At 42.3% G+C, this 15,511-nt stretch overlaps 1 protein-coding gene across 2 annotated transcripts in view; it reads left to right on the top strand.

The window, feature by feature from the left end:
• The window catches only part of bmpr2b (bone morphogenetic protein receptor type 2b), a 324,336-nt gene that overhangs the window by 154,986 nt on the left and 153,839 nt on the right, over positions 1 to 15,511 (top strand). For both annotated transcript variants that reach the window (XM_087988933.1, XM_087988932.1), the window contains exon 3: positions 11,080 to 11,253. In XM_087988933.1, coding sequence (XP_087845059.1) covers positions 11,080 to 11,253 — 174 coding nt within the window. The remainder of the gene's footprint in view (positions 1 to 11,079; positions 11,254 to 15,511) is intronic.

Raw genomic sequence — 15,511 nt, 5'->3', positions numbered from 1 at the left:
GAGCTGGAAATGTGTTGCTGGAAAAGCGCAGCAGGTCAGGCAGCATCCAGGGAACAGGAGAATCGACGTTTCGGGCATAAGCCCTTCTTCAGGAATGGGGAAAGTTTGTCCAGCAGGCTAAGATAAAAGGTAGGGAGGAGGGACTTGGGGGAGGGGCGTCGGAAATGTGATAGGTGGAAAGAGGTCAAGTTGAGGGTGATAGGTCAGACTGGGGTGGGGGCGGAGAGGTCGGGAAGAAGATCTCAGGTTAGGAAGGCGGTGCTGAATTTGATGGATTTGACTGAGACAGGGTGGGGGGAGGGGAAATGAGGAAATTGGTGAAATCCGAGTTCATCCCTTGTGGTTGGAGGGTTCCTAGCCGGAAGATGAGGCACTCTTCCTCCAACCGTCGTTTTGTTGTGGTCTGACGATGGAGGAGTCCAAAGACCTGCATATCCTTGGTGGAGTGGGAGGGGGAATTGAAATGTTGAGCTACAGGGTGGTTGGGTTGATTGGTCCGGGTGTCCCAGAGGTGTTCTCTGAAACGCTCCGCAAGTAGCCGGCCTGTCTCCCCAATATAGAGGAGGCCACATCGGGTGCAGAGGATGCAATAGATGATATGTGTGGAGGTGCAGGTGAATCTGTGGCGGATATGGAAGTTTCCTTTGGGGCCTTGGAGGGAGGTGAGGGGGGAGGTGTGGGCGCAAGTCTTGCACCTCCTGCGGTTGCAGGGGAAGGTGCCGGGAGTGGAGGTTGGGTTGGTGGGGGGTGTGGATCTGACGAGGGAGTCACGGAGGGAGTGGTCTTTACGGAATGCTGATAGGGGAGGGGAGGGAAATATATCCTTGGTGGTGGGGTCCGTTTGGAGGTAGCGGAAATGACGGCGGATCCTGGCAACATCTTTGTAAATCTTTTCTGCACCCTCTGAAGTTTATCAACATCATTCGTAGGGCAACTAGAATTGCATGCAGTATTCTAAAAGTGGCCTCACCAATGTCCTGTACAGCCACAACGTGACATCCCAACTCCTATATTCAGTGTTCTGACCAGTGAAGGCAAGCATGCCAAGTGCCTTCTTCACCACACCTTCTGCCTGTGACTCTCCTCTCAAGAAACAGTACGTCTTCACTCCTAGATCTTCTTGTTTGGCAACACCGCCCAGGGTCCTACCATTAACTGTGTAAGTACTGCCCTGGTTTGCCGTACCAAAATGCAATACCTCAAATTTATATAAATTAAACTCCATCTGTCATTCCTCAGTCCATTGGTTCATCTGATCAAGGTACCACAGTATTCTGAGATAATCTTCTTCACTGTTCACTGCACCACCTATTTTGGTGTCACCTGCAAACTTAGTAACCGTGCCTTCTGTATTCATGTCCAAATCATTTATATAAATAATGAAAAGCAGTGGACCCGGCACCATTTCTTGTTGCACACCACAGGTCACAGGCCTTCAGTCTGAAAAGCAACCCTCTGCCACTTCTTTATGTGTCCTATCTTGTATTAATTTGGCCAGCTCCCCCAGATTCCATGTGATTTAACCTTACTTACCAGTCTCCCATGTGAAACTTTGCTGAAGTCCATATAGACAATGCCTACCACTCTGCTTTCATCTATCATCTTTGTCAGCTCTTCAAAAAAATCTCAATCAAATTAGTGATACACTATTTCTCACATACAAAACCATGGTAACTATCCTTAATCAGTCCTTTTCTTTCCAAATGCACAGAAGTTCTGTCCCTCAAAATCCCCTTCAACAATCTATCCACCACTGATTTAAGGCTCTCCAGTCTATGGATTCCTGGCTTTTCCTTAGAGCTTTTCTTTGGCTAATGTAGTACATTATTTATCTCCAGTTCTCTGGCACCGCACCTGGCTGTTGATGATACAAGTATCTCAGCAAGGGGCCCAGCAGTCTCTTCCCTAACTTCCCACGGAGTTCTGGGAAACACCTGATCAGGTCCTGGGAATTATCTCCCTTAATGTATTTTAAGGCCTCCAGCACTTTCTCTTCTTTAATGTGGACTCTTTTTCAAGACATCGCTATTTATTTCCCTTAGTTCCCTAGCTTCCATGTCCTCCTCCACAGTAAATACTGATGCAGAATAATTGTTTAGTAGCTCACGCATCTCCTGAGATTCCACACACAGAAGGCCATGTTGATCTTGAAGGGACTCTATTCTCTGTGTAGTTGCTCTTTGCATTCTCCTTTGCTAAAGCTATCTCATGTCCCATTTTTGCTCTCTTGATTTCCTTCTTAAGTGTACTCCTACTGCCCTTACATTCCTCAAAGGATTCACTCCATCCTAGCTGTCTATACCTGACATGTGCTTCCTTCTTTTTCTTGACCAGAGCCTCAATTTTTCTCGTCATCCAGCATTCCTTCCACCTACCAGCCTTCGCCCCTCAGAGTAACAGAAACATGAACATACTCTCTCTGAACTCTCATTTCATCAGCTTCCCACTTCTCAACCTTCCCATTACCAGTGAATAGCCTCTCCAATCAACTTTTGAAAGTTTCTGCCTAATAACATCAAAATTGGCCTTACTCCAATTTAGAACTTTAACTTTTAGATCAGTTTTATCCTTTTCCATAACTATTACAAAACTAATAGAATTATATTACTTGCTCCAAAGCAAGTCAGTCACTTTATCTGCCTTGTTTTCCAACAGAAAGTCAAATATTGCTCCTTCTCTAGTAACATTCGCATATTGAATAAGTCTTGGACGTATTAGACAGTCTCAGTCCGTTTGGAAAGTTAAAATCCCCTAATATTACACCCCTATTATTCTTACAGATATTTGTGTTCTTATATATTTTCTACTCAATTTCCTGCTAACTATTGGGAGGCCTATAATACAATTACAACAAGGTGATCATCCCTTTCTTATTTCTCAATTCCAGCCATTTAACCTCACTGGACAATCTCCCCGGAATATCGTCTCTAAGTAAAGCTGTAATGTTATCCCTAACGATAAATGCCACTACCTGTCTTCTCTTCTGCAGCATCTATTCTCTGTAACATTAAGCTGCCATTCTGTCCATTCCTGAGCCTATTTCTGTTAGCTATGTTATCCGAGTCCCATGCCCCATTTTTAAAAAATGAAAGAACTGTGAATGCTGTAAATCCGAAACAATCAGAAACAGAAGTATTCTGAGGAGGGGTCATTGGACCTTAAATGTTAACTCTGATTTCTCTCCACATATGTTGCCAGACCTGCTGAGCTTTTTTAGCAGTTTCTATTATGCCCATGTTTCCAACCTTGCCCTAAGTTGATGTGTCTTATCTGTCAGGTCCCTTGAATTAAAGTAAATGCAATTTAATTTATCAGTCTTACCTCAATACCTGCCAAGCTCTTGTCTTCCTTGACTGTTTGACTTACTCCTCCCCTTATTTACAGTACAGACTCGGCCTTTTCTCTTTTCACACTATCATGTTGTTTCCCCATTTCTCCTCCCCACACACACACACTCACACACACACATACATATACACACACACACACACACACACACACTTTTAAATCCTCTTGAGTAGCACTAGCAAATCTTCTCGCAAAGGCATTGGTCCCCTTGCCATCCCTCTCGTACAGGTTATTTCTAGTTCTGAAGAGATTGCGATGGTCTAACAATGATGTTCCTTGCTCCCTGCACCAATTTCTCAGCCATGCATTCATTTTTCTATTTTCCTATTCCTACTCTCATAGCATGTGGTAATGACAGTAGTTCAGATATGACTACCATCGAGGACGTATTTTTTAATCTCCTGCCTACTATCCATATTGTCTCTGCAGAACCTCTTTCCCTGCCTACGTCATTGGTACCAATGTACACAACGACCTCTTTCTGGTCATTCTCATCTTTCAAAATATTCTGCGCCATCTCAGAGATATCCTTGACCCTGGCACCAGGGAAGCAACATACCATCTTGATGTCTCATTGATGGCTGAAACATCCATCTGTGCTCTAGACTATTATAATTGATCACTTGAGACCTGATGTACAGTCCTCAGTGAGGTGATGTGATTGCCTGCACTCAGCATGGATTTAGTAAGGAGAGTTTGTGCCTAACAAACCTGTTAGAATTCTTTGAAGAGGTAATAAGTAGGTTAGACCCAGGGAAACCCAGTGGATGTTATCTATCGAGACTTCCGAAAGGCCTTTGATAAGGTGCCTCACGGGAGGTTGCTGAGTAAGGTGAGGGCCCATGGTGTTCGAGATGAGCTACTGGCATGGATTGGGGATTGGCTGTCTGACAGAAGGCAGAAAGTTGGGTTAAGAGGTTCTTTTTCGGAATGGCAGCTGGTGACAAGTGTGGTCCCGCAGGGTTCAGTGTTGGGGCTGCAGCTGTTCACTTCATATATTAATGATCTGGATGAGGGGACAGGGAGCATTCTGGCGAAGTTTGCCAATGATATGAAATTAGGTGGACAGGCAGGTAGTACTGAGGAGGTGAGGAGGCTGCAGAAAGATTTAGACAGTTTAGGAGAGTCGTCCAGGAAATGACTAATGAAATTCAATGTGAGCAAGTGCGAGGTATTGCATTTGGAAAAAAAATACAGACATGGACTATTTTTTAAATGGTGAGAAAATTCATGAAGCCCAAGTACAAAGGGATCTGGGAGTGCTAGTCCAGGATTCTCTAAAGGTCTTGCAGGTTGAGTCCGTGATTAAGAAAACAAATGTGATGTTCTCATTTATCTCAAGGGGGTTGGAATATAAAAGCAACAAGGTGCTTCTGAGACTATTTAAAGCTCCGTTTAGAATACTGTGTCCAATTTTGGGCCGCACACCTCAGAAAGGACATACTCGCACTGGCGCACATCCAGGGAGATTCACATGGATGATCCCTGGAATGATAGGCCTAATGTATGATGATCGGCTGAGGATCCTGGGATTGTATTCATTAGCGTTTAGAAGATTGAGGGGAGAGCTAATAGAAACTTACAAGATAATGCATGACTTTGAAAGGGTGGACGCTGGGAAGTTGTTTCCGTTAGACAGGGAGACTAGGACCCGTGGGCACAGCCTTAAAATTAGTGAGTGTCAATTTAGAATGGAAATGAGGAGACATTTCTTCAGCCAGAGAGTGGTGGGCCTGTGGACTTCATTGCCACAGAGCACAATGGAAGCCAGGATGTTGGGTGTCGTCAAGGCAGAGATTGATAAATTCTTGATCTCACAAGGAATGAAGGGTTACTGGGAGAGTGTAAGTAAGTGGAATTGAAATGCCCATCAGCCATGATTAAATGCTGGAGTGGACTTGATGGGCCAAATGACTTTGTTTCCACTCCTATGTCTTATGGTCCAAGTGGTATTCTTCAAGCTTACTTGGACTGGTGTGGATGTCCACTTTCATCAGAATACTCTGGAACTCATATGCCCTACTTGCCATATTTACCAATGATAGTCAGTTGTAGCACCCGTTAGGGCTTTACCTAGCAAGCATTTTTGCATAGTTATAACATTAATCCCACATACTAGACAGTGTCTCAGCATTTCATTGGTGGTTAAATCAAATCAAATTCATAGCCTTTTACCAGTCGTTGTAACCGAGTCGAAAATGCAGATATGGGTTTGCTGGTCCTCAGATTGCCAAGTAAAAATGATAGCATGGCGGCTTGATTTGTAATAATCCTTAACTATGTAAGTTAATTCTTGAAATGTTTTAATATCTGGTGCCTCCTAATAACAAAAAGCTGCAGCTGCACAGGCTGTCAGGAGGATTACTAGTTTCTCCTCTTCCACAATGTCATTTGCCCAGAAAAAAGTCATCCGTTCTTATCTCATACTGGGCCCAAACTTCGATGGCAGGGCCAATCGGGTCAAGCATCACAAACAAAGTCATGATGTAAGAAATGCGTATATAAACTCAGAGGTGACTATTGCAAGTGATTTTCTTCAGGATCATATTTTACTCTTGTTAGCACTGAGATAATTTTATGGAGGCCAGTATCCCCATCATAAAGTCACCCTTTATTTATACCTGAACAACTATAACATTGTCTCATTCGGAGTTGGGTAGCAGAGTATCAGTATCCCTTTTTTTGGGGTTAATTAGGGCTCCCTGATTGGGGTTGTTAATCTGGTCCAATCAGGGACCTCATATTCTGAGGTCCAGTTGGCTGACGTTGCTACAATCACTGCACTTTCTTAACCACTTTATCTATCTAAATTTCTACTTTCAGTGATCTGTGGATACGCATACCAAAGTTTCTCAGATCTCCTGTAGTTTCCACATTGCCATTGTTCAGTGTAATCATTACCTTGTGAGCCATCCTGAAGTGCAATACCTCACACTTCTCTGGGTTGAATTCCATTTGCCACTGCTCTGCCCAGCCTGTGGATATCCTCCTGACTTTTATGGTATCCTCCTCAATAGTTATGACCCTGCTGATTTCTGTGCTATCCACAGCATCTGGAACATGCCCTCTACATTTAAGTTCAAATCATTAATGTAAGCTACAAGCAACAAGGGTCTGGGCTGATTCTTCTATTCATGACTGCACCCATGTCTTCTGAATCTGCACAGATTAACTCTCTGGCCCCCATTGGGCACTACATCTCCCAAAGTTATTTTCTTATTCTTTATTTACCTTTTTAAAAAAAAACTCTTTGAGTTTTCCTTTAACCTCTCATGCATTCGCTTTACTTCAGTTTGTAAGTTTGCTCGCTGAGCTGGTAGATTTGTTCTCAGATGTTTCATCACCATGCTAGGTAACCTCACCAGTGAGCCTCTGTTGAAGCATTGGTCGTCTGTCCTGCTTGCTATTGATGTGTCTTAGTCTGTTGTGGTGGGTGATATCATTTCCGTTTCTTTTTCTGACATGTTGGTAAATGGGGTCCAAATCGATATGGTTGTTAATGGAGTTTCAGTTTGAATGCCAGGCCTCTAGGAATTCCCATGCATGTCTTTGTTTAGCCTGTCTCAGGATGGATGTATTGTCCTAGTCAAACTGGTGTCTGTGTGTATGGACACTAGTGATAGTTGGTCTGTCTTTTGGTGGCTAGTTGGTGCTCATGTATCTTGGTGGCTAGTTTCCTGCCTGTCTGTCCAGTGGCTAAACAAAGTCATGCACAGGAATTTCTAGAGGCCTGGCATTTAAACTGGAACTCCATTAACAATGGGTGGCACGGTGGTTAGCACTGCTGCCTCACAGTGCCAGGGACACTAATTGGATTTCAGCTTTGGGTGACTGTCTGAGTGGAGATTGCACATTCTCTCTGTGTCTGCGTGGGTTTCCTCCAGGCGCTTCGGTTTCCTCCCACAATTTAAAGATGTGCAGGTTAAGTGAATTGGCCATGCTCAATTGCCCATAGTGTTCAGAGATGTGTAAGTTAGGTGCAATAGATTAGATTAGATTAGATTCCCTACAGTGTGGAAACAGGCCCTTTGGCCCAACCAGTCCACACCGACCCTCCGAAGAGTAACCCACCCAGACCCATTTCCCTCTGACTAATACACCTAACACTATGGGCAATTTAACATGACAAATCCACATCTTTGGACTGTGGGAGGAAACCAGAGTACTAGGAAACCGGGTAAATGTAGAGTAATAGGGTAAGGGAATGGGTCCAGGTGAGTTACTGTTCGGAGGATCAGTGTGGACTTGTTGGGCCAAATGGCCTGTTTCCACACTGTAGGGTTTCTATGATACTATGATATTGATTTGGACCCCATTTACCAACCTTTCAGAAAAAGAACCGGAAGTGATATCTCTCACCACAATAGATCAAGACACATAAATAGCAAATGGGTCAGAACACCAACGTTTCATCAGAGGCTCACTGATGATGTTACCTGGCGTGGTGACGAAACATCTGAGAACAAATCTACGAGCTCAGTGAGCAAAGTTACAACCTGAACTATAAATCTTCTCCAAAATTGCATTATTTTTACTTTCTTAATTTGCACTTTTTATAAAGCCTTTAGTATCTGCCATAAGCTTCTCTTTTCTTCTTAATTTTTAACTTTAACCTACCTTGACACTCAGGGTTCTTTTGTCTTGTTCCCATCCTTTGTCTTTATAGATACCCTGTACTCTTTGCTATTTCCTCCATAAATTTCTTTCCCTGATCTGAATCACCAATGCCTGCAAGTCGCTGCTCCAGTCCACTTGCACCAATTTGTTTCCATATAAGTGAAATCGGTCTTTTCATGGTTCAGAACATTTTTTATCAGCCCATCCTCTCACCCTCATGAATGCACCACTGCTTCCCTAGCTACTGTTCAGTATCGTAACCCAGAGCTTGAAGTCCTCCAGCTGAGGCATCTCCTTCACACGTGCTCATCCAGATTTGCCAGGAGCATTTAGGATCTCCCACATTGTACAGAATATGCAAATCATGGGCCTGAGCTCCCCAGACATGGCTCAAGATGGACCCTTGTTGTTATTTTACCTTCAATCCTACTCATGTATAGGCTAGAAAATTCTTATTATTGTTTATTTCCTAATTCCCACAGAGGTCCATGTTCTTCTGGCTATCTGTGAGGGTTCTCACATTGCCTGCTTTTATGTTGCTGCCTGTCTGTCACAGGGTCTTAACTTCACCCTTTCCTTTTCACTTATCCCCTTGAATTTCTCCTTCCCAATATATTCTTACTTCCAAATTTAAGAAAGTGGAGGGATTAAAGCTGGTTGTATTTCAAGCTCTTAAGTTACCAGGATCGGATAAAACACATCAGAGAATATTAATGGAAATCTGAGTGGAAATTTCAAAGGCACTGACTATAATCTTCCAATCCTCCTTTGATATGGAGGTGTTGGATGACGACTGGAAAATTACACCCTTGTTCAAATCAAAGAAAGGTTTAAGCATAAACCCAACAACAAAGGTTTGACCTTGGTGATGGGAAAGCTTTTAGGTATGGCATTTTTCTAATCAACCTGTTGAGAATGTTATCCGACCTGCAGGTGGGACTTAAACCCAACATTCCTGGCCCAGAGGCAAGGATGCACCACAAGGGCCCTTTTAAGTTGTAAAATTAAAGCACTTGGACAAATGAGGCCAACATGGATTTGTTAAGAGAAAATTATTTTTACCTACCTCGATTGAGATTTTTTATGACCTCCCAGAAAGTTATATGATAGGTTCAACATCCTGTTGTCTGTTCTGTATGTCCAGTATATCGACAAAACCCTAGCCAGAGAAACAATAGCCAACCTGCTGGACATACAGAACAGACAACAGGACGTTGAACCTATCAACAAAGACGGCATACTCAAACTACTGGACCTGTGCCTCACAACAGACTTTACATTCAACAACCAAATATATGAACAAATCAACGGCACACCCATGGGCTCACCCATCTCTGGACTCATAGCAGAAGCGGTAATGCAAAGATTAGAACAAACAGTCTTACCGCAAATTCAACCCAAACTCTGAGTCAGATATGTGGATGACACCTTTGTAATCATTAAAAACACGGAAATAGAGAACACACACCGGATCATCAACGCCACACTCACAGGAATCAGATTCACTAGAGAGGAAGAAAAGGACAACCAACTCCCATTCCTAGACGTGATGGTACAGAGAACACCTAACGGAGAATTCACCACAAAGGAAAGCCACACACACAGACCAAGTCCTGAACTACGAAAGCAACCACCCCAATACACACAAAAGAAGTTGCATCCACAACACACTGCAGTACATCAGAACGGCAAAAAGAGGAAGAAGAACACCTATACAATCTATTCGCCAAAAATGGATACCCGCGCAATTTCATCAACAGATGCCTAAGGGAAAGACAACGGAACGAGGACATGCCGCAACCCAAAGGACTAGCCACACTACCATACATCAAGAGCATTTCCGAACTGACAGCCAGACTACTGCTGTCTGTAACAGCACACAAACCAACAGCCACTCTCAGACAACAAATTACCAGAACGAAGGACCCGATACCCAGCATGAGCAAAACCAATGTAGTGTACAAACTCCCATGCAAGGACTGCACAAAACACTACATAGGACAAACAGGAAGACGGCTAACGATCCGTATCCATGAACACCAACTAGCCACGAAACGACACGACCAGCTATCCTTAGTAGCCACACACGTAGATGACAAGCAACATGAATTCGACTGGGACAACACTACTATTATAGGACAAGCCAAACAGAGAACAGCTAGGGAATTCCTAGAGGCATGGCACTCATCCACAGATTCAATAAATAAGCACATCGATCTGGACCCAATATACCGACCACTACAACGGACAGCTGGAACTGACAACCGGAAGCGGCAGATTCAAACCACTACAAATGGCGGAGGAAAGATCACAGAAGCACTTCACAGGAGGCTCCCGAGCACTGACGATGTCACCTAAACAGGGGACGAAATGTCTGCAACACAAATTCCCAGCTCAGCGAACAGAACCACAACAACTTCATCAGAAAAGTTGTGCCAGCAAATAATGGGACAGTGGCATTATGGGATACTAAGTTGGTTGAGTGACTGGAAACAAAAGGTTTTGCTGGTCTGTGTTCATGAATTTGTTCTGTGTACTGGACACAATTTCAAAATTTATAAATGATGCAAAACGTGTAGTATGCATTCAAGCCCCACCACCTGAATGTCTGCCTTTCTTAAGTTCACTTACTCAAACAAAATGCATTAACATAGAAACTTGGAACAGTAGTAGGCTGTTTGGTTCTTTGAGCCTACTTTGCCTTTTGATACAATCATGATTGATGCTCTATCTCAGTTCCATATTCCTGCTTTCTATGCATACCACTTGATGTCTTCAATATCTAAAGAACTATTGCCTGTTTCTGGAATATACTTAATGATCCAGTCTTCACAGTCTTCTATGATGTGACTTCTACAGGTTGACCACCCTGTGATTGAGGAAATATTTCCTCATCACAGTCCTAAATAGCCAACCCAATATCCTGTGACTGGTTCTAGACTCCCCAGTCAAAGGAAACGTTTTCTTGCATCTATGAATGGGAACTGTTGAGAAGGATATGGGCCAAGTGCAGGAGTATAATAGAATTTTTGATCAGGTTAATGAGAAAAATAGGTCAAATGGCTCCAGTAATGTCTTTGACTTAATATTCTTCTTTCTGTTTATTCATGCAAGGCTGCTGGGCTCATGTTGGTGATAAGGAGGACTGCTGTTCCCCAGAGTGTGTGGTGGTAAACCACAGACAAAATGGGACCTTCCGCTTCTGCTGCTGTAGTACCGACATGTGCAATGTCAATTTCACCGAGAACTTTGTCCCACTGCCTGACCCGACGGAAACAGTACCACCCAGTAAGTAGCTAATTCTATTTATAACTACAGCAGAACACTGTGGAACTACTATGGACAGAGGAAGAAGTGTAACATTTGAAGTCATTGACCTATCAGCAGAAATAGTGAAGATGCTGGCAATCTGTAAACAAAAAAGGAGTCTGCTAGAAGTATCCAGGTTAGATTGTATCAGTATAAAGAGAAACAGTTAACATTTTGTCACCTGTTGCCAGTTCTGCTGAATATTGCCAGTCATCTCTCCTACAATGGAAAGTGGAAATGTATAGAAGTTTTAAATCAATGTAGAGTAAGGAAAGGATTTGTGTTTATGTTGGTGGAGACTATTGATCTGAGAATGTCAGAAAAATCCTTATGACACATTTCGGACACTCTGGTATTTATTTCTTATAAATCAAGAAAGCAATGGCCTATATTATAAGACAAAAAGTTAGAAATCAAGAAAGTCACATTTGCAGTCATTTGACATGAACCTTCAGTTTTAACAATATGTAGATTGTACAAGGAAAACGGAGAAATAGCGTTCTGTGGTTTCTGGGTGTGGGGAAAGAATTTTTAATTGAATGCACATTGAGGATGCTGAGAAGAGGAAGAACTCAAAAGAAGGTGAATTCAAGTTTCAGTGAAGAGACTCAACAGAAAGGTTTGGAAGGCAGAATTGAGAAAAATGTGATGAGCAAAAGCAGAATACCATGGCTTCTAGAAATCTGAAATAAAGCTAATTGCTAGAAACAATTAATTGGTTGGTATTTGTGGATAGGGATTGTGATGGAGACATTTATCAGTTGCAATGAGTACATATCTATTATTATACATATGTGAGACGAAAGATGCATTTTTAAAATCTGAACACTGACATGCCTTGTTAGATCTTGATCTGTCATTGCTCTTTTGCATGCACACTGAACCTGTTAGGCACTACGGAAAATCAGATAATTATTTTTAACTTGGGATGAATTACAGCTAATGTCACAATGATTATGTCGCAGAATGTTTTATTTGAAATTTTTCATCTGTTATCTGTCACCATCAAGTGAACACTGCTACTGCAGAGCCCAGGACAGAGGATAAGTACATCAAGGGCCAGTAACTGGGTCCAGGCTATAAGGGCACTTGTGTGAGATCGAGGCTGAGGGCAGCTAAGAACAACTCTGAGGTTCTGGTTTCTGTTCCTGGCCCTGCATTATTACCAGGCTGCATTTTGCACTCCTTTCATTCATGTACAATCTACATCATGTAAGACTCGACAAGAGAACATACTGGTTTGAGCTCAAAATTTCTGGTTCTTTTTCTACCTTAGGTTTCTAAAATATTGCATAGCCAAACATTTTTTTTGTTCAGACGTAGGAATGTTGAATAAAATGTTGTAGCTCTGTTTTACACAGCAAAAAATAGTGAGGTAATTTAACAAGCAATTTGTTTCTAAATTTTGAGAGGATTATCAGTTTGATTGTTTTGAGTTGAGTCCCATGATCTTTTACAACTGGTCAATAAAGGAGCACAGTCAGTGTGAGGGAGCCTTTACCTAAGTGAGACAATGGTTGAGATAGTACTTTGTTTGAATTGGAATTTGGCACATGGGGAAAAAGGATACTTTAAGTAAAGCCTACTGCAAGAGGTTTGTTGGATGGAGAAAAGGTGTTTCTTTTCATACATTTTCTTTCAACTTCCAGTAATTGATTTTAATTTTTTTTGCAGCTTGAATCTATAACTGTTATATTAGAAATTGTAAATCTTTTCAATATTTTAGGTCTTGTTTTGTTTCACCAGTATTGTGAAGTTTACTGGCAGTGCTAAAATATTGAGGGGTGTAGGCTGTACTAATTGTAAATTAATTAGCAATTACCAATGAATTAACTCCTATTAGAGAAGCAGGGTAGATTAGGCATATACCCGAGATGTCGACTCTCCTGCTGCTCGGATGCTGCCTGACTTGCTGTGCTTTTCCGGTGTCACACTTTTCGACTCTGACTCTCCAGCATCTGCACTCCTCATTTTCTCCCAGGCTAGATGATGTGCTGTAACTGCAGAATGTGGAAGTTTGTGGATGTCAGTATGATCCTGAAAGGTCTGAGTGAATGCTCATATATAAACTTTTGACAGAGTTCAGATGCAGAGTTTGAGTGGTTTTATTGCATATGCCTAGCATTCGCTCTCTGCATGCTATCCAAGTATTTCTCCACTGAGGTTCAAAATGAGCACAATTTACTCATTAGGTAGACAAAAGCCCTGGTACAATAATCTCCAGTGGGCTGATAATTGTGTTACTATACAGTTATATTTTCGTAATTACATCACATTGTTTTTCCAGAGACAGCAAAGCGTTTGTGTTTATTTTACATAAAAGGTTTATGGAGGTGAATGGATTTGAAGGCAATAGCATTGGCTTTCTCTGTTTCTTAATTAGGTATCCTGTGTCATTGGTGCTGTTGGAAAGCTTGTGATTAAGCACACACACTATACACACTACTCCCATCACAGAAACACACATTCCATATGTACACACACACATATGCTTCCTTTTGTTATTTGCCAGTTCTTAACTGAAGTCTTCATATTATTCGAGCTGTCTTGTAAGGCTGTGGTTGTCTGCATATGTTTCAGTATCCTGGTTGCTGCTCCTAACTGACTCTCTAAAACCAGATTCTGCATCTTCAATCCAGGGCAAACAGACATGCAGTTTTGTCTATATCTTTTGGAACTTTAGCTCTGAGTTGCTGAGTTGGATGCAGGGCTGCAGACACCATGAAGAAAGTTACCTGGACATTTTATCCAAGGAGGTGGTCACTCCCTTGGAATAAAGTGTTCTGATTGGTGAGTGATATGGCTATAAGTGAGGCCGGCTAAGGAGTCTTAGCCTTTGAGTTAGTCCAAAAGATTTGAGGTTTTTCCAGCTTGTTTGGATGATAGTGAAGGCCGTGGGGTTGATGAGCTAACTGGTCATGGCCCCATAGTGGGGGGAGGTAAGAAGGAATCTAATGTGAATTGGGGACAGTGTAATGACGGGGGTTGACACTGTTCTCTGCAGCAAAGAATAGGCAGCAATATTGTGTCTGCCCAATACCAGGCTTTAGGAATGCTGCTCTGGGCCAACGCATAACTTGGATTGGGAAAGGGAGAATCCAGCGGTCATGCACTGGGTCTGCACCACAACACAGGTAGAATTAGGTAAAAGGTTCTCCTGAGGGAATATGAGAAGTATGTGTTCAGCTAAAAAATGGACCTGCAAAGTTTAAAATCTCTGAAATACAACCCAAACTGTGTGCAATTTGGCATAGGGTATATAAAAAAATCAAGAGTAATGAAAGCTGAAAAATGTGTTGCTGGAAAAGCGCAGCAGGTCAGGCAGCATCCAAGGAGCAGGAGAATCGACGTTTCGGGCATAAGCCCTTCAAGAGTAATGAAAGCCTGATTCAAAGACTGTGGGAGAAATGAGTTCCAGTTCATGGTGCATTGGCACCAGTACTGCGAGAGATGGGATTTGTACTATTGGCACGGTCTACACCTTAATCAAGCTGGGATTGGTGTTCTCATGAGCCACATAACTGTAGAAAAAGAGAAACTTTAAATAAAACAGGGTGGGGGCTGGTTGAGCAACTGAAAGGTTGGGTAAATGTAACAAATCGAAATGAGGTAGAGGCAGGCAAGCAAAGTACTAACATCAAAAATGAAGGTCCGAAGTCTATCCCTGCAGTCAAGACTAGATGCTACAAAAATAACAAAGAAAACGCTAAAGCTTTGCATGCATCCATTCTTTGTAGAATTCATAACAAAGTAAATGAACTGATAGCATACATTGGAGTGGATAAATATGATCTGATGGCCAATATGGAGAGGTGGCTGTAGCTTGACCAAGATTGGTTCCTGAATATTCTCAGTGGTATGACGTTCAAGAAGAATAGGTAACTTTGAAAAGGCAAAGGACATGTCAAAGGTGGAATTGGTAGAGTAGTTAGAAATGACCGTAGTTAAAAAAAATCAGGTTGTAGAATTGGTTTGAATGGAAATAAGGAATAGTATCGTCAAAAATTCACTTGTTGGAGTGATCCTCAGATGAACAGTGACCATTATGTCAGATGAAGTATAGAAGGAGGAACTCGGATGCTTGTTATAAATTTTTCATGCAGAAGGTGGTATGTGTATGGAATGAGCTGCCAGAGGAGGTGATGGAGGCTAGTACAATTGCAATATTTAAAAGGCATCTGGATGGGTATATGAATAGGAAGAGTTTGGAGGGATATGGCCAGGTGCTGGCAGGTGG

This window comes from Chiloscyllium plagiosum, unplaced genomic scaffold (assembly GCF_037043375.1).
Source record: "Chiloscyllium plagiosum isolate Xiang-an unplaced genomic scaffold, Cpla_swu_hap1 HiC_scaffold_7, whole genome shotgun sequence".
NCBI classification, from domain to species: domain Eukaryota; kingdom Metazoa; phylum Chordata; class Chondrichthyes; order Orectolobiformes; family Hemiscylliidae; genus Chiloscyllium; species Chiloscyllium plagiosum.
The sequence above is the reverse complement of the archived record's forward strand: the minus strand, read 5'-3'. Positions and strand labels throughout refer to the sequence as shown.